This window comes from Crotalus tigris, unplaced genomic scaffold (genome assembly GCF_016545835.1).
Source record: "Crotalus tigris isolate CLP2741 ecotype Arizona unplaced genomic scaffold, ASM1654583v1 scf7180000017536.10889498, whole genome shotgun sequence".
Taxonomy (NCBI): domain Eukaryota; kingdom Metazoa; phylum Chordata; class Lepidosauria; order Squamata; family Viperidae; genus Crotalus; species Crotalus tigris.
The window spans coordinates 1361660-1380306 of record NW_024096460.1 but is presented as its reverse complement, the minus strand read 5'-3'; the positions used below and the strand labels follow the sequence as shown (position 1 = coordinate 1380306).

At 35.8% G+C, this 18647-nt stretch overlaps 1 protein-coding gene across 1 annotated transcript in view; it reads left to right on the top strand.

Moving 5' to 3' along the window:
• Positions 1-2699: 2699 nt before the first annotated feature.
• Positions 2700-18647, top strand: part of RAB11FIP2 (RAB11 family interacting protein 2) — a 33605-nt gene continuing 17657 nt past the window's right edge. The window contains exons 1-3 of the mRNA XM_039346758.1: positions 2700-3963; positions 14493-14935; positions 16581-17046. Of these exons, the coding sequence (XP_039202692.1) occupies positions 3614-3963; positions 14493-14935; positions 16581-17046 (1259 nt within the window). The 5' untranslated portion in view covers positions 2700-3613. The remainder of the gene's footprint in view (positions 3964-14492; positions 14936-16580; positions 17047-18647) is intronic.

Genomic DNA, 18647 nt, shown 5'->3' with positions numbered 1-18647 from the left:
CTATTCCTGAAAAAACGTATGTAAAGCCTATGTTGGGCCATAGAGACAAAATGTGATCTTACTGGTATATCAGACATTTTGTTGCCCTGCTACCTTCGTCTTTCTTCATCTAGATTAACATCTAGATTGAAGTTTGTCTCCTTACTTTTTGGTGTTCAGTGACTTCAACTATTCAGGAAATGTCAGAGTTCATGGCCTACATACAATTGTAATGGATTGATACATGCCATTAAAAGTATCCTGGATCTCATTTTCGCATCAGAGAAATTATGCTGTGGTTTGGATATTGATGGCATTACTTTTGCCAATTAAGACTGACTGCCACTGCAGAGTTGGGGGTCCATCAGGTGGGTCTTTGTAAGTATTCGATCAATCTGGAGGGTTTTGGAAGGCATGTGGGGATTTTGCCAAAGACCTGAGTCCTACTCATTGCCCTATTGATAGTGTTTATCCAGGCTCCAACTTTTGAGGAAATAGGTTGTTGAATATGTAGTGGGAACTGATTTACAAAGCGCCCTAGAATAGGTAGATTATCTACACGTTTTCAGTTTGTGTTCGGGTTGGATGCTACCAGATGTCATTCATTGATTCAGGATGCTCTATGATAAATGTATGTATTTATTGTTATTCTGGGCCCAGCTGTTCCATCTCATCTCAGTGTCTGGAGGCAACAGAGGTCTTAATGGGATGAATGAGACTACAATTGAGCCAAGCCAAGACAGAACTGCTGTTGGGGTACACAGATGGAAGTTGTGACTAGGAAGAATACATCTCTACTTGGAGGACTTGGGTAATTCTTGATATTATCACCATTTTGCTCTATTCTCTACATGAGGCTGCCTTGAAGACAACTCAGAAACAACAGTTGGTTCAAAACTGTAGTGTTTTTTTTTAATTCATTGTCATAGACATATTGCACTTATACAGCAGTCCCTATAATGGTTGCCAATTGTTTCCACAGAAAATTCAAGGAGATAGTTTTAACTTACAAAGCCTATATGGCTTGGTGCCCATGACTTCCAAAAATCAACGTTTCAATACAATTCTCCCAGGAGAAACAAACTGGCAGTACCCATGAGCTTGAAGAGAACCGGAGGATAGTAAAAGTAGTATTTCAGGCATACCACCTACACTTAAGAAGAGCCTCCTCTCCATTGATGGCCTTGTGGAAAGTTGGTCAAAGAGGCACTCATCTGTTGCATCAGACATTGATCTGTATTATATATTTGCTGCAGGATACTCTGTAATATTTTCTACTGTGGACATTTTAATTTCTACTGAATAATCTTTTAACTGAAATAAACTGCTTGGAATCTGGAAATATTCAATAACATATCAGCACAATAGGGCCACAAATATTGATCTCTGCTAGTCATCAGGGCTTTGGTTAATTAAACCTTTCACATATCAGATTCAATAAAAGTTGTAGACTAGGCTACTACTCTTAATCACATTCATGCCACATACAATATTCCCAATTAATTGCAACAACAGTATCAGTCAATTCTGACAGCTAATATACAAGCAAAACAAAAGTCCAATTTTGCCCCAACTGTAGTCACATCACGGTATTTTATTCAAGCCAAAATCCCTAAGCTACAGATTACCTTGTAGGTTGGTATTCCATCATCTAGAATGTATTTGCAGAATGCATACACTTTTATTGGTTTCATGTTTTGAAATATATTTTCCTAGAGTAGTTAAATAAACATGGCTTTATTTTTAAATTTGTGGTTTTCTTACAAGGCCTTTATCATGGTCTCTATATTCAAGGTGAACCCAACATATGTCACTATTGTTATGTCGGTCATGGCTTTCTTTTTTAAAATTTGGCTTGGGGACTCACTTCACTCTACTTTTTTGACTCATCATCATCATCCTACATTTTCTCTGGGGCACAAATTGACATATTTGGATCTCTTTTCATTTAATCTCCATTTCCATTTTGTTGAACAGATTGGGCTAAAACTGTCCCCATATCACTAGTGATTTCTAAAGAGATACGGAAACCTGAATTTGGTTCTCACTGAATACCTTAACTATTAAACTACATCAACTCAACAAAATTCAGCATTTTGAAGGTGTTTCCAAGTTTCCTTATTATGTCCACCATTCCATTAGTTAGTAAATATTATTAACTCATGTTTTTCTTCTTTAATTTGCTATGCTATTCCTGATCAGTTTATTTTCCATTCTCGCTGTAATTTGCCTGCCCTTATGCAATTCAAACATGCCCATATTATGTACATTGTGTAGTAGTGTCTTTGATACTTCAGCATGATCGAGACAAAAAAGAAAAGAAAAAGAAAAAAAAGTGGGCTCCAGGACGAGTCCGAAACCTCGGAAGACAAAACCTCTAGTCCCGGTGACCGGTCTAGATGGGATCCTGCCAAAAAAAAAAAAAGTTTTTACCAACCAATCAGGAATATCTTTAAAACCGAATCCATCCCAAAAGCCCCTTGAACGATTACTGCATTGCAACCAAGCCACGGCAGGCAAAAAGAAGACGCGAGCCAGAAATGAAATCTCCATCCAGGACAGTCCAGCTTGCAAGCGGTCCTTATGCAGAGGGTCCAGTCTCTGCATAGGGGCTCAGTCCAACCGATGGCCTGAGGAGTGGCTCGCGCGGCCGCTGGGCTGCGAAAGCTGTGTGTGACCACGCCATCCTTCCGGATCCCCCCCCCCCCGGTCGACCACGGGGCCCACTGGAAGCCGGCGAGTCAGGGCAGGGGAAGCGGCTGGCCCGCCTGAACCCTACCCTTCGCCCTCTGACCGCCTAAGGAAAGAGGCGGCGCCGCTCATTTGTTCCCACTCAGCGGCGCCCATATAGGCAACATGGGGAAGGCGGAAGTGGGGCCTCGGCTCGGCGGTTGGAGCGTTTCGGCCGAAGGAAAGGAGGTGGCTGGGCGACCGCGCTGCTGAGCCTCCGCACAGCTGTCCTCCCGTTTTCCGAGGCGTCTTTCTCTCGCCAGCCCTTTTTTCCGAACCCCGGGGATATCGAGGGACCCCCAGAAAGCTGTACCGGGGAGGGCGGCTTCGGTGGAGTGGGTCCAGTTTTCCTCAGCAGGAGCTTGTTCCGTGTCTTCGCCAGACCCAAACTCTCGCCCGACACCCGCACCCTCTGCTCGCATTGTTAAGAGGTGTAGCTTGCTTTGCGAGCAGGGTTTGCTGGAGAGGATGCAGAGGAATCTTGACGGGTGTTAGCCAGGGCAATTTGTAGTTTGTGTGTGTGGGGGGGGGGGGGATATGTTTGTTATTATTTAAAGGTCGTAGTCTCCGGTGGGCCTTTGGGTGTGAGTGAAAATCGGGTGGATAGAGGGTAAAATCAAATACTGTCCTGAGTAGAGGAAGTATGGAGAAGCAGAACTACCTCTAAGATCACAGAGGAATGCTGAAAATTAATATCGGAGAAAAGAATCTGAAGGGGGGACGGTCAGGTAGGTTAGGGAACCTGGCCCATTTCATTAATGCTGCTGAATGAATAAGAATCTCAAAAATGAGTGTTGCTTAGTTATCTGAAAGGCTCTATCAGGCTTTCCCATTGTGAAATATATCTTCTGACCCAGTATTTATTTTTGTGGCTATTGTTACTCAAGATTTCCCCTTCGGTACTATGTTGGCAGAGCAAGCTCAAAAGTGGTTCCCAACTCATGTGCAGGTCACAGTCCTTCAGGCCAAAGGTCTCAAACCAAAGGGCAAAGGTGGCACTAATGATACATACACTATCATACAATTGGGAAAAGAGAAATACTCCACTTCAGTGGCGGAGAAAACCCTTGATCCAATATGGAAAGAAGAAGCTTCATTTGAATTGCCTGGATTGCTGATGGAAGGGAACTCTGAAAAATACATTCTCTACCTGATAGTCATGCACAGGTCTCTTGTTGGGCTTGATAAGTTTCTGGGACAAGTGGCAATTAATTTAAATGATATTTTTGAGGACAAGCTGAGAAGGAAAACAGAGTAAGTGTTATTTTTATATGTCTTGTGTTGGAAATGTAATCTTTTGCAGATGTTGTAAATCTGTGGTTTTAGGAGATATAGCTGAACCTTGGCTTTCGTAATCTACCACTGTTCTTGTTGGCTGAAACCAATGGGTATTAATGAGTACCAACTTTAGAGGTTACATGTTCTCCAACCCTTTTTAAAAAGGTTATCTTAAAATCTCCACAAACTGTTCACATAACTACCTATAAGTACAATTAGTATGAAGTCAGAGCCAATGAGAATTTATAGGCTTGCTCATAAAGCCATACTTCATTGCTAATATGGAGTTGAAAATGTTTTTTCGATTTGATGGGATCAGCCATGAATTGTAGATTATGCACAAGTAACTTTACAAGAGAGTGAAATCAGTTGGGGTTTTGAGGATTATTTTATTTGAAAATATGGCTCGTAAATCATGGCTTATAACTTGATGTTCTACATTGAATATATCATGACAATAAGCATTGGTAGAATAATCTGGGAACAAGAACTTTTATTTGGATGGTATGTAACAAATTTGAGAGATGTGGTACTTTCTTGTCTGATTTATTGATTGCAGCTAAGATGTATGACTTGAATCATACATACAATAGTACATACAATATGTGTGTATGTATGTGTATACACAAAATGTTTTTGAATGTGATAGTTTGGGAAATACAGGTACAGTATTCTTGGTTGTGATGTTCATTTCATTATTTATACTTACTTTATATTTCCACAGTTTTTCTAATAATGTAAGACAATAACAAAGATACTATATGGAGGTTTGGCTTAGAGCAGAGGTGTCAAACTGCCAGCCCGCAGGCCAGATGCGTCATGGCGAAACCACGCCCACCCCATTGCTGGCAATGGAAAAAAAGTCATGTTATGTCGCGACACATCACGTGACATTGCGAGTGGCTTAGAGTGACTGGATTATAATTGCACAATGAGTTCCTTGGTTGAATGGAAATCTCACAGATTAAAACCACCATTTCAACTCCTATGCTATCTAGCTTTTGATGCAGCATTTTTTTTAAACAGTATTAAACAAGTTTAGTACAGGGATATGATGATTGATCCATCCATACAGCTTTTATTTTATTGAATTGGGATATGTTTAACTTTCTCATTTTTCAGAATATGGAAAATAACATTTGGAAGAATTCTGCTTGAAATGTTTACATTTTCTTATTAGATATATTTGTCCCAAGTATCAATTATCCCCCTAAAAGGCCATTTAGTTGGGAAGCAATGAGGTGTGTCTAGGTTTTCAGCTGCAGTAATGAAGTAGAGTATTGGATTTTGAAAAAAAAAGTGAATTTTATCACAAACCATTTTTATTTATGTTTAATGTATTATGGTAAATATTTAAATTCTGAAACAAAGAAGTTTTTTTCCTTCCATTGACTTGTGTCCAGTTCTTTGAGACTTCCTGGAAAAGTCCCTGCAGTTTTTCTTGACTAGGTTTTTCAGAAGTGATTTGCCATTGCCTCCTTCCTGGGCCTGAGAGAAAGAGACTGGCCCAAAGTATCCCAGTTTCTAGCCTATTGCCTTAATCATATCAAACGTAGCACACTGCAGTTTGTCATAGAGAGATTTTAAGATTGTTATAGCGGTGGAATCTATTTACACATTTAGGAAGGATAGAATATTTTACAAATATTTTCTAAATATCTTCATTTACAATTAAAACATGATTTTTGACAAGCCTTATTGTATTGTATTGTCTCCCTTATTCACCACCATTTTGAAGTCAGGATTAAGAGTTTAGAGTATTAAATGGTTAACTGCACAATATTTGAATATCTTGATTTTGGAATTTATATACTCACTTCAGATCTTACATCACATGCTTTCTTGTCATCTTTATGATAAGAAATTAATTAAATAGAATTGTGTAGTTAAAAGAAGCATTGAATTTCACCTTAATAGATAGTGATGTTATTTGGTCAATCACAATCAATTCTAATGATATGAAATACCAGTTATTTTGTTTATACATATAGTATATTTATTGCTTCTGAAGTATGTTCATATCTTGGCTTTTTAAGTAGAAACTGTGGCCTAACTGAACAGTTATTTTCTTTGTGCACAACATTTATGTCAAGTTTAAAATATTTTTATGTTATTTAATCTTGTATATCAATAAGATGAAAAGGTATGCAGGATTAGTTCAGAATTGAGCAATAAAACATGTCTGATTAGTATCTTTATTAAAGCCTACCAAAATCACACAAAAAGTATTAAGTTTTCAAACTGTTCCAAACTCTAGATCAGATAGTATTTTATAATAACCAGGGAATGGGGAAGACCAAATACTTGAAATCATAATGTTGGGATTTAACATATTTGGAATCCTTTGTTAAGTTTCTGAAGGCAACAATGAGGAATGTACTCCCACATAATTTACTGCATTGTGCAGCTATTAGTTAATGGGTATGATAAGACATAGAAAGGATACAGTATTTCTGATATTCTGTCTGACTGCCATGTATGTAGTTGGATTGTAGTGATAGATACATGTGGAGCATCATTAATAGGCAGAATCTATTTAGCATATTAAGATAGCAAACCTAATGGTTCAGTTGTATTTTCCTCATAACTCTGCTAGCATTGGGATATGCAATATTTATGTAGTTTGAAATAATTCAGAAGAGCTAAATATAGCATATGAATTATTTTATGCCAAATTTACTCTTTGCACCTGTTGCTTTCTTTGGTGTTAGCAAAGAAAGCCACAGTCTTCTAATAATTTTAAGTTAGTAAGAAGTAGGTAAATTCATTCAAATTTACCTCTCAAATATGAATATAGGGCTGCAGTTTAAACATATAGTCTGATTGTAATTGTCATAAGATTTTTTGGTAAATGTTTATTATCTAATGTATATATTTCCCCCCTAATCCAAACACATTTTTAATTTAGGCAATATACAGTATGTTTATGGCACTGAATATAAGAAGCATTTCTTGTATATGTGCTATTGTGTTTGGTCAAGGACATATTGTTCACTTCATCTTTACTTTAACACCATAGTCATTTTTTATATTTTTAAATAGTTTCAAATTATGTTATGCATTCCATAATAGCACTTTTTTCATTCATTTGTTGAAGCTAGAAAGGCCACCTATCATGCCATTCCCTGTGGTTTGTGATATTCTCCACTCTTAAAAATAAAACTCTTCATTCTTTAAGGTTGTACTTCATAACACAAAGTGAAACAGATGAAAAGATAGGGAAGGAAAAATGAAAAAATAGCATGCAGTCTGTTCCTTTTTCTGAAAGAGTTCCTCTTCCATCTGTTGTGTTGGGCTAAGATGCTAAGTTAACCCAGTGTAGACATTTGAAACATACAAACTTTAGGGGTTGGAGTTTTACATGAAATCCAAATTTCTTGAAATGAGAAAACTTACTTGGTTTTGGAGTGGAGACTCAATGTTTTTCTGACCAATGTCTACAGTATTAGATGCTTCTTGCCGGCCTTCATGCAAACCATCTTACCAGCTGACTTGGTTGAGGGAAGTTCGCAGAAAGTTGCCTCGAACTGACAAACACAGGATTAATTTAATGACCGCATTGCTTAGTGACAGAAATTCCAGCCCCAATTGCTGATATAAATCGAGGGCTACTTGAATATATTAAAACAATGGGAACTGCCTTTCTGCATTTCCAGCACAAGTATTGGGCTATTGCACTTTAACATAAATGGATGGTTTTGGGGGTATTGTTAAGATTTTTGTTTTCTAAAAACGCCATATCTATAATTTGCATTTTAGGTGTTTTGCATAGGCACCATTGTTCTATTATATATTCAGTGTTTTTATTGCTAGAAATAATAAATATTCAGTGCATTATAACTATAATTGTGACATAGGAAAACATGATAATTTTGTGTGGTTATATATTATCATCCAAAATCCATTGCGGGGGAAACCAGGTTATCACAGAAATTTCATCATTATCCCGTTTAGGGGATTTGAGAGGCTAGAAGGAAGATAAAAGTTTTTCCAAGCATTTTAAAGATAAAATTGTATGTGAACAAATACAGTACTTTTACAAATAAGCTGTCCTCTTGTTCAGTACTTTAAATATAAAATATAGGTACTAATCAGTTCTGAAGAGTGAGTTATGGTATCTAATAATATAATACTGATTTTATTTCAAGATGAATAATAAATATAAATTGTATAAAATATAAATAATGTTTAGTTGCCTTCAGATATCTTGAGCAGATTTGCAGCATTTTATCTAAAATAATTCTTCAAAGTTGATGTAATTTTAACATTACTTACTTTTGGAATAAATGAACTCCAAGTAGTTGATGATTTTTATTAGTAATTCTTTTAGTTTAATAGTTAATACTTTTTCCAACACACTATATGTATGGTTTTCTAAAAGACAGACTTCAGAGTCACTAGAGTATTATAAAAAGAGATATTTTAATATTCTGCATAATACTGAAACTTGTAAGCAGTTCTCTTGCACATGTTTTATTTTTGGAAAAGGAAAGATAACAGCTGATCTAGAATTCTAGAAAGACTGCAGAACTAGCAGCTTGCTCAATTTTCTTTTTATCAGAGAAAGTTGTATATGCCAGGCATTGTGACTTTAAAGATATATCAGCCCTCAGATCAAAGGCACAAATATTAACTTTATTGAAGTTGCTGTTAGTAATGGCTTAAGCATATTTCTTTAACAATAATACGAATAATGAATTTGAAGCTGTGAAGTACCTTCTCTATTGCAAAATATAATATATTCACTCTAGCAGAAGACCCAAGGATTATTTGGGGGGGGCGGGTTGGTGGTTTCTTTTATGAGTATGAATAAACATCAGCTCTTGGAGAAAAATTGCTGCTTCAGATTTGGAATAAGTGTCATTTACAGTTCTTGATTTGTTAAATCATGAACACCTGAAATAGTTGTGATGCTTTCTTTTCGACAATCTGAAATTGTAAAGCATGACAATTTGAGTGACTTAAGGCCTTTTCATAGTTAGCTAATACTTGGAGACCAACTCTGATCTGCTTTAAGCCTTTGGTGTACTTATTCTTTCCCTCAGAATAGAATTAATTAAAGAATGTATAATTATTTTTGTTTAGAGAGTCAAAAAATAAAACATTAAAGCTGTAATTCTATCTCCATAGAACTTCCATAATAAGGTTTATTTTTAAGTAGAGAGGGATGTGGCTATACTAAGTTGATCTTAGAAATATTGGAAGATTGGGGAAGGGATGGTGGTGTGAATGTTTACACATGTATATAAATTTGTAAATGTAAAACTATATTTCTGGCCAAAGGTGGGCATTTTTAATTACATTTATTTCATGAAAAGTAGCCAATGCCATTCAAACTATTGAAACTTTCATTAATTTTGTAACAGTACCATAGAAAGAATAAAAGAAAGTATTGAATTACTACAGTTTGGGTTGGTTCTTAATATACTTCCTAATCCATGATTTTGGAGTAATCTTAACATCTTAATTAGTATCTAAATGTTATGGTTCCGGCTAATGAAACACTTCAAAGAACTTCCAGGCATTGATTTTCCTAAAAGTCATTTATTGTTACAAAATGTCGGCACAGGCATAATGGAGGTATGCCAAGATCTAAATTCTCCTCCGAGCAATTAAATTATCAGCATGTTCCCTCCCTAAATTAGCAGTCATATATCACGTTATCCAATCAGTGTGAAGGTCAAAGGTTTCCTTCCTCTCTCTGTCCCGGGCTTTTCCCCCCACCCTCTTCTGTTCTGCATTAATCCTAAAAATACCAGACAATTCTGCATATTGTCAAAGCAAGAATATACAATATTTGCAGTGTTGACACTAAACTAATAGGACTTTTTATACTTTTATACAGAGGAATGCTTTAAATGGAAGCATAGTTTTTTTATTCTATCCTTCACAGTAAAAATATAATTGTATATTTTCTCATATGTTATGGTTCTTCATTCACTATGTTATCCAGTTGCAAAAACATTTTTAACAAAATACATATAATATGAAATGCTAATATCACAGTAAAAAAAGCTATAGTGTGTTGCAAAAATTAATGTCTACAGGTAGTTTTCAAGTTACAATAGTAATTGAGCCCAGAATTATAGTTGTAAATTGTTGCCCTCATACATTGAGACATCACATGACCAGGCCCAATTTTTCAGCATTTTTTGCACTGGTCATTAAGCAAATGCAGGAGGTGCTAAGCAAATCCATTTCACTCAATGGGCTTTTTTTGCCTGAAACCGGCAAAAAATGTCACAAATTATGGTCATATGACTGCAGGATAGCTATAAAGGTGAACAGCTTCCAAAATGCAATCGCACGACTGCGAAGGTGTATACGGTCGTTGTAACTTTGAAACCAGATTTTAAGTAGCTTTGAGGGAGCTCCATTGTAACTTTGAATGGTAACTAAGCAATCAGTTGCAAGTTGAGGACTATCTGTACATATCATTGAATATTACATATAAAAAAATCTTTACATCCATATATAAGTTCATACGTGAGGTTTTGTTTCTGAAAGGAACTGATGCCATTTGACTGATGTTTATGTGAGACATGTATGTTTATAAAGTAAGCACTCTGGATTTTGAATGTTCAAAGAGGACTAAGCATTCATAACTTATCACTCTTTTATTGCAAGATATCTATCAGGTTTTCTTTAAGGAAAACATGATGGCTGCAGTAAATATGGAATATACCAACTAGATTGCGGAAAGGAATGGCTTGTAGAATATGTATAATACAAGTTTTAAAATTTCTGTGTTTTAATTTACATCTGGCTTTAATTCAAGATATAATAAAAATGATTACAATCTTAAACAATTTGGTTTCAAAATAGAGATAAGAGTTCATAATACTGTGCTAAATATAATAGTGTTTGATTTTGGCTTAATGTATTGTAAACAGTGAGTTAAGATTTAACATGTTGTGTGAAACCAGTCAAATGTTAATCAGTGGAATAGCTTGCCTTCTGGGATTGTGGGTGCTCCATCACTGGAGGTTTTCAAGAATAGACTGAACAACCATTTGACTGGGATGGTGTAAGGTTTCTTCCTTGAGCAGGGGGTTGGACTAGAAGACCTTTGAGGTCCCTTCCAGCTCTATGATTCTATATGATTTGTTCCTTAACAGCACATTGGTGAACAAATGATACTCAGGTTATTTTAACTGATTTTACAGACCTTGGGACTCCCTGTCCATATTGAATGATATTTTTTCCTCAGTAGGAAAAAAATATTGAGAAGAGTCCTGAAAATAGGAATAAATGCAGCAGTAGGCAAAGTATGAATTTCATTCCTCTCTAAACTTCAGTGGCAAAATAACCAGGTTTTGGTGGCTAGATTTTTCTCCTATTCAGAAATAAGGATGGAGGTGCCACAGGCTCTAGGAAACAAACATGTAGTGCTGCCAATTTTGGATGGCATTTTGGATGTCACTTTTTGATTTCCTTAATAAATCAAAATGAAATTCAGTCCCGTGCCTTCCAATGACATACCTTTTCCATAACTGCACTTGCAACCTCCAAACTGTTTGGCTTGACTGAGTTTCATCTCTGCTCAAGGAGAAAAAAGAACACAATCACAACTTAAGAAAAATATGAAATAACTCAGCATATCCAAACATTGCATCCTTTTGACATGACATATATCAAAAGAATGAAAAAAAGAATGCTGAAATTAAATAGGATACTGAAAATTAGCAGAAAAATCTGTCAAGTAGTTTTGAAAGAGATAGTGTAGTTTGCCTTTCTGTGCTTAAAATCATGCAAGATTATGTATCAAATTTACTTATCGAACTTAATTATTTGTAATACTTTAGTGTATTTGATAAAGGATGTAGATAATATACTCAGCCTCAACATTGTCATTTAATGTAAGGGTGGGTTTTTTTGCACTTTCACAAAAGCTATTGTTATAATGATTAAATCTATAAACTGCAATTTTTCTTTCAAGTATATTATCAACTAAGAACATCATTTTGGGTTGCCACTCTTCCAGTGTAGAGTCTACTCCCTGAATAGAATACAGGAATAATATTTTAGGTTTATTACTGTAAATTATATAAATAATGGAAATTACTGTTTTTAATTGAATATTGAATATTAAGAACTTATATATGAAATCTATGGGGTCTGATCTTGAATTAGGTACAGAAACAGCTGACTCAGAAATTGTGTGATGGCGGTAACAAGATTATTAAAACATATGACCCTCGTATTGCATGAACTGCATTGGCTATTTTTCTGAGCCCTGTTCAAAGCACTTTTACTAAGTGATCAAGAATTTATTTATTTATTTATTTATGAGACTTATATACCGCATTAAGTGCAAGCACTCTCTAAACGGTGTACACCAGTAAGCAATGTATATATATATATATATATGGAATGAATAAAGCGCGTTCACCAGGAGAGTTTAAAGTTAAAATACTTCAATTAAAGTATTTTACTATATTAAAAGGTTGCCAAGCTTTCGTTGGGAAAACTCCCCAACATCTTCAGGGCTGAGAGACCGTTTCTAACAAGGTGGTTCAAACGGGTTCCATAGACATCTGCGCTTGGTTCCTAGACTGTGCCAGTATTCCCTGCTGAACAGCTGATAGGTGGGAGGCGGAATCGGAGTAAAGATTTCTTCTGTCGTTCTCTCGAGCACTTGTGTTCACCTCTCCGTCGATCTCAGGGGGTATTGTTAGAGCTATGTTCCGCCCTCTCTCGGCAGCACTGGTTCTCGCTGCAGTGGGGGGATTTAGTTCGATGTCATTGTGTATCCTACCATGGAGGCGGGGCTTCATCGGCTGCAATTTAACATCTTTCCTCTGCTGTGTGTTCCCGTATTTATCTTCGCTCGCATGTACAAGCATCAACTGGATGTGGTATTTTTCAATGTTTGAATCATCCTCCTCCATCATGGTGTACCCCATGCTCATCTTCCCTCGTAGGTCAATATTCAAGTTAAATCCCCCCCATTTCTGTGAGCAAAAGTCTGTTGGTATTTGGGCAGATTCCCCGCTCATGTTACTTTCCCTTTTATCAAGCGAACGGGTCGTCATCACATGTTTTTTCTCCCCTCTCTGTATGGGATATGTGATGACGACATGTGATGACGACCCGTTCGCTTGATAAAAGGGAAAGTAACATGAGCGGGGAACCTGCCAAATACCAACAGACTTTTGCTCACAGAAATGGGGGGGATTTAACTTGAATATTGACCTACGAGGGAAGATGAGCATGGGGGACACCATGATGGAGGAGGATGATTCAAACATTGAAAAATACCACATCCAGTTGATGCTTGTACATACGAGCGAAGATAAATATGGGAGCACGCAGCAGAGGAAAGATGTTAAATTGCAGCCGATGAAGCCCCGCCTCCATGGTAGGATACACAATGACATCAAACTAAACCCCCCCACTGCAACGAGAGCCAATACTGCCGGGAGAGGGCGGAACATAACTTTAACAATACCCCTGAGGTCGACGGAAATGTGAACAAAAGTGCTCGAGAGAACGACAGAAGAAATCTTTACTCCGATTCCCCCCCCACCTATCAGCTGTTCAGCAGGGAATGCTAGCACAGTCTAGGAACCACGTGCAGACGTCTATGGAACCCGTTTGAATCACCTTGTTAGAAACGGTCTCTCAGCCCTGAAGATGTTGGGGAGTTTTCCCAACGAAAGCTTGGCAACCTTTAATAAGTAAAATACTTTAATGAAGTATTTTAACTTTAAACTCTCTGGTGAACGAGCTTTATTCAGTACATTTATAATTATGCCCGGGAGTCGCATTTTCACCATCATTATTGAATAATATATATAGATATATATAATATATCTCTATATATATATATATATATATATATTTACATTGCCCCCAACAATCTGGGTCCTCATTTTACCTACCTCGGAAAGATGGAAGGCTGAGTCAACCTTGAGCTGGTGAGATTTGAACCGCTGACCTGCTGAATACAGTCAGCTAAAGTGGCCTGCAGTACTGCACTCTAACTGCTGCGCCACCTCGGTGGGACTTTTCTGTTGCCCTACTTTGGTAGTCCTTAAATTGGCTATCAAGACACAGCCTTTTTTGCAATGTTCTCTCTATCTGAGGAATGTCTTATCAACAGGATTCCCATTAGATCATCATTGTCAGTTTTGAGTAAGTTGTAAATAAATGTTTATTTTAAGTCTTCCAAATGGCATTTTGTTTCTCTACTTGAGTTTCAGTTCTGAAACTCACTTTAATACAGTTTTAACCAATGCAATTTCTTGAAGTTTAATTAATATTTGTATGCTTTATTATACATGATTCTGATTAAATTAGGCATTTTGATTCTTTTAACACACTTGTGCTAAAATTTGACCAAGGAATACTTTTTGCAATAAATATATTTAAAATTGTAAAGCAACCTCCATAATATGTGTCTATATTGACTTTTTGCAATCTTACATAAGTATAGATGAAATGGCATCATCGGTTTCTGAGGCATGCTTGTGCAACTAACAGCATACTATCTTTTCTTTAAGATGGTTTAATCTAGAGTCCAAGCAAGGAAAACGAACTAAAGATAGAGGTGAGATAAAAGTCAACATTCAGTTTATGAGAAACAACATGACGGCAAGTATGTTTGACCTGTCAATTAAGGATAAAACCAAATCTCCTTTTGCTAAATTAAAGGACAAAATGAAAGGTCGTAAGACAGATGGAACATTTCTGGATACATCTTCTGCAATCATTCCAAGGACTCATACCCCAGAAACTAACAATATAAGTTCCCTCAATGAATTGCAGTTAAAATCAAAGCCAAAAAAGCCTTTTCTTTTGGGACCTCAGCGACTCTCTTTGGCTCACTCAATGTCTGATCTAACTGGACCTCAGATAACTTCAGAAAAAATTAAATCGGGAACAATTGGCAACTCATACCTCTTCAGACGTCAGCTTGAGTCTGTTGGTTCTGAGGATGAAAGTGGTAAGTAAAGATTTCTTAAGATGCAAACTATTTGAAAAGGTGTTCTAATAGAATTATTCCAAATCCTATATCTTTATGCTTATTCCTAAGAAAAATATAGCTGCTAAGAATTTGAGATACAATGGAAATCAAATGAAGAATATTATTTTTCATCAATAATTTGTTTTAATAAGTATATTTTTTCATTATTACTGTATTAAGTTTCATTTCACTGTAATTTGTTTTAAAAATAAGCTTGGGATATACAAAAGTCCAAAGTTCCAAGTTTCAAACGTTTTTATCTTGAAACAGACATTCTGCGTCTTCCATGATTGAAATAGAGTTTTGTTTCAAGCTTGAAACAAACTTTGACAGTTTTGAGTGTTTTGTGCTGTTCTGAATGCTGTGATGGGACATGTTTTCTTGAAGTTGACTTTTCCCAGATGTTGCAGCCTAGCCAGTACAGCAGGTGGGACTGATTTATTGAGCTTTTGGGGGGAATGGTGCAGAATGTGCGTAGTCTTGAATCCAATTGACATTAAGATACCTAGATACATACAAAGATAACAAATCAAAATAGGATAAGTATTTTCATTTAAAACTGAAAATACTTGTCCTATTTTGATTTGTTATCTTTGTGTGCACTTATGATGCTGTGATCTATACTTTAGAATGCATTTCAGTACAACTTTTAATGACTTCTAGAGTTTAGTTGTATTACTGGGATGTATTCATGCTGTTACATTTTGCTCTTATTCATGCAAGAATTAGAAGAAGCACTTTTTCCTACAGTATGTGCTTTTTCCTGGATTTGTGCAAAACTTGTATTTGATTTTATTAATAATAGAAATAAAACATGGACTTGTGCTTGAACCTGACTTTTTTGGTTGTTGTTTAAATTTTTTCTTCAGATACCAAAAGAATTTCTATAGGAATTTTTTAATGTTTAAATTAAATTAAATTGTGGCCAATTTTGCAGCAGGTTGGATGGCAGATAGCAATCAACGTGAGTTAATATTTCAACTACTTTTGGAGAAAAACAAAGAGCAAGGGTGTTCTGCTGAATTCCCATTGCCCTCTTTGATTAAATCTTCTAAATAGTTTTAAGTTTTATCCTAGTGGAACATAGTCATCTCAGTTGGAATGTTTCTGTTTAGACTGTTTTGTTCAAGCTTGAAGCAAAATCCATTTTTCATACTGTGTATATTCATATTATACACCGTACTTAAATTTTTTTAGATTGGATCACACATGTTATTAAAATATAAAAACAATAACAGTGAAAAAACAGCAAAATTTTAAACATTTGAATCAGCTAGAAAGACCTGGGTAAAACAAAAAACTGTAGTATATGTTAACCCTATTAGCTAGTTACTATTTACTCTCCCCAATGAAATAATAATTACAATTTGTTCAGATCATTGTAACACAAGCATTATATTGTAGTGGGAGAATTTATTATATGGTCAAAGGCTTATTGAAACTGTTCAACAAAGCTAATATGTTTATGATCTATATTTGTAGAATAATAGTTATTGGAATAAACTTATTATTTTAACTTATTGCAAATAGTCATATAATATTTTGTATATATATGTGTGTGTTTATATGTATCTTTTCTATAATACACTTGAGTTCAGTTGCATATTAATAACATTGTTTTCAGGAAATCTGAAATCTCCACACAGGCGGACATTAAGTGCAGATGGCACTAAAGTGAATCAACCCGACAGCACAGTTGATGACAGTGACTCAGCTTTTGTAGCTCAAAATGATCCTTTTTCCAATGTGAGTGCTTCACTGCCTCAAAAGTTTGCCACATTGCCAAGACAGAAGAATCCATTTGAAGAAAACCCTTTATCATGGGAACAAAATGTGGGCTTATTTTCAAAACCACCTGAAATAAAAAAGGACAATAAGAAAGAGAAAAAGGAGAAAGTTAGTCTCTTTGAAAGAGTAACTGGAAAGAAAGAAGGCAAACGATCAGATAGACTTAGTAACGGAGGATCAGAAGGCTCCTCTGATTTGAAATCACCCTGTCTTTTTGCTGAAAGTCATCAGGACAGCTTTGATTTTGATTCCACTAATCCTTTTACTACAAACCCCAAGACAAAAAATATGCTGCTGTCTAGGTAAGTTCCCTGGTTAGATATCCTGAAGTTGACGTTTACTTTTTTATTAAAACATTTTATTTTTATTCAAGGAGAACATTATTTAATTTTTAAAAATAAATATTACAGACCTGGATTGATACTTCAGTGCTGTGAAGGAACTAGCCTAGGTAGGCATTGTGGAACAATCTGTATGTTACAGACGGTTTTGCCATTCTCTTATATAAAAGCCAGTGTACTCTTAAAATGGAGGATTATCTAACAAAGAATTAAGGACCTCTTGTGCTTTAAATAATCAAGCAAAGCTTCAGTATATCCATTATGAAAAGGCTGAATATGTCTATGCAGCTCTGTTTGGAGAACCAATCTACGTGTTCAAGTTTTTAAAATGATTGAGATGCACTAACTTCCTCAGAAGACATCTCCCTTTTGAAAGTGATTCTGAAGCATTGCACAACCTTTATAGACTAAGTGTGTCCTTTAGGTATCTTGATGCCAAATAGTAATGGTGTGAGGTGTGCCCATTTTACAAGCTTTCTTGCCACAATTGTTAAGTTAGTAACACAACTGTTAAATGAATCTGGCTTCCCCTTGATTTTGCTTGTCAGAAGGTTGCAAAAGGTGATCACATGACTCCAGGACATTGCGACTGTTATAAATACAAGCAAGTTGCCAAGCGTCCAAATTTTGATACCATGACCACAGAAATGCTGCAGTGGTTATAAGTGTGAAAAATAATACATTTTTTCTGTGCCATTACAATTTCAAATGGTCACTAAACAAATGGTGGTAAATCAAAGACTACCTGTACTAATTTATTGAAGTTAGGTGTACTAACCTAATGAACTTTCCAGATTGACTTAAAAGAAAGTTGCATATCATTTTGAAGAATAATATGTTATTTATACTGAAGTCAGTTTACTGCTGTTGAGATTTTTTTTATTTCTAAAGAAAGTCTTTTTAAGAAGTAATAGCTTAATTGGCTTTTTGTACACATTGATATGGAATCTATAGCTCAGATGACTAATTCTTTGAAAAACCTACATGAGGTCATGTTGTCCGATAATAACAAAGTTAATGTTTTGTAATCCCAATTATAGTTTTCAAAGTTTTCTCTTTAAAGTTCCTTGATCACTTACATTACTGTAGTCTTAATGGCTGTATTCATCATAGTAGCTCTCCAGGTGTTAATCTGTAGCTCTCATAGCAGTCCTGTGCATTGAACATATAGTATTTAAGAACAAATGTCAACTAAAATATTGGTTTTCCATGATATAGATAACTCTGTGTGCAACATTTTTATAAAAAAATGTTTGTTTTTATGCTACACTACAGTAGGCTAATAAACTAATGTGAAAATTTCTCAATTTACAGCACTTGACAGGTGCTAAAACAAAAGCATCTTTAATTTTAATGTGTTGTTAGGCCATCTTTAGAGGGACTGTACAAAGTTATTAACAAGGTCCTCTGAGACAGGAGACAGGTAATTAACAAGACCTAGAGAAAGAGAATTTGGATAATTAACAAGCTCTTAGGCACTGGACACAGGGTACAAATAGTCCAGTAGTTAAAGGCGACAGGTTGTTACTAGCATGATTGAATGCCAGGTTTGAAAATGTGAA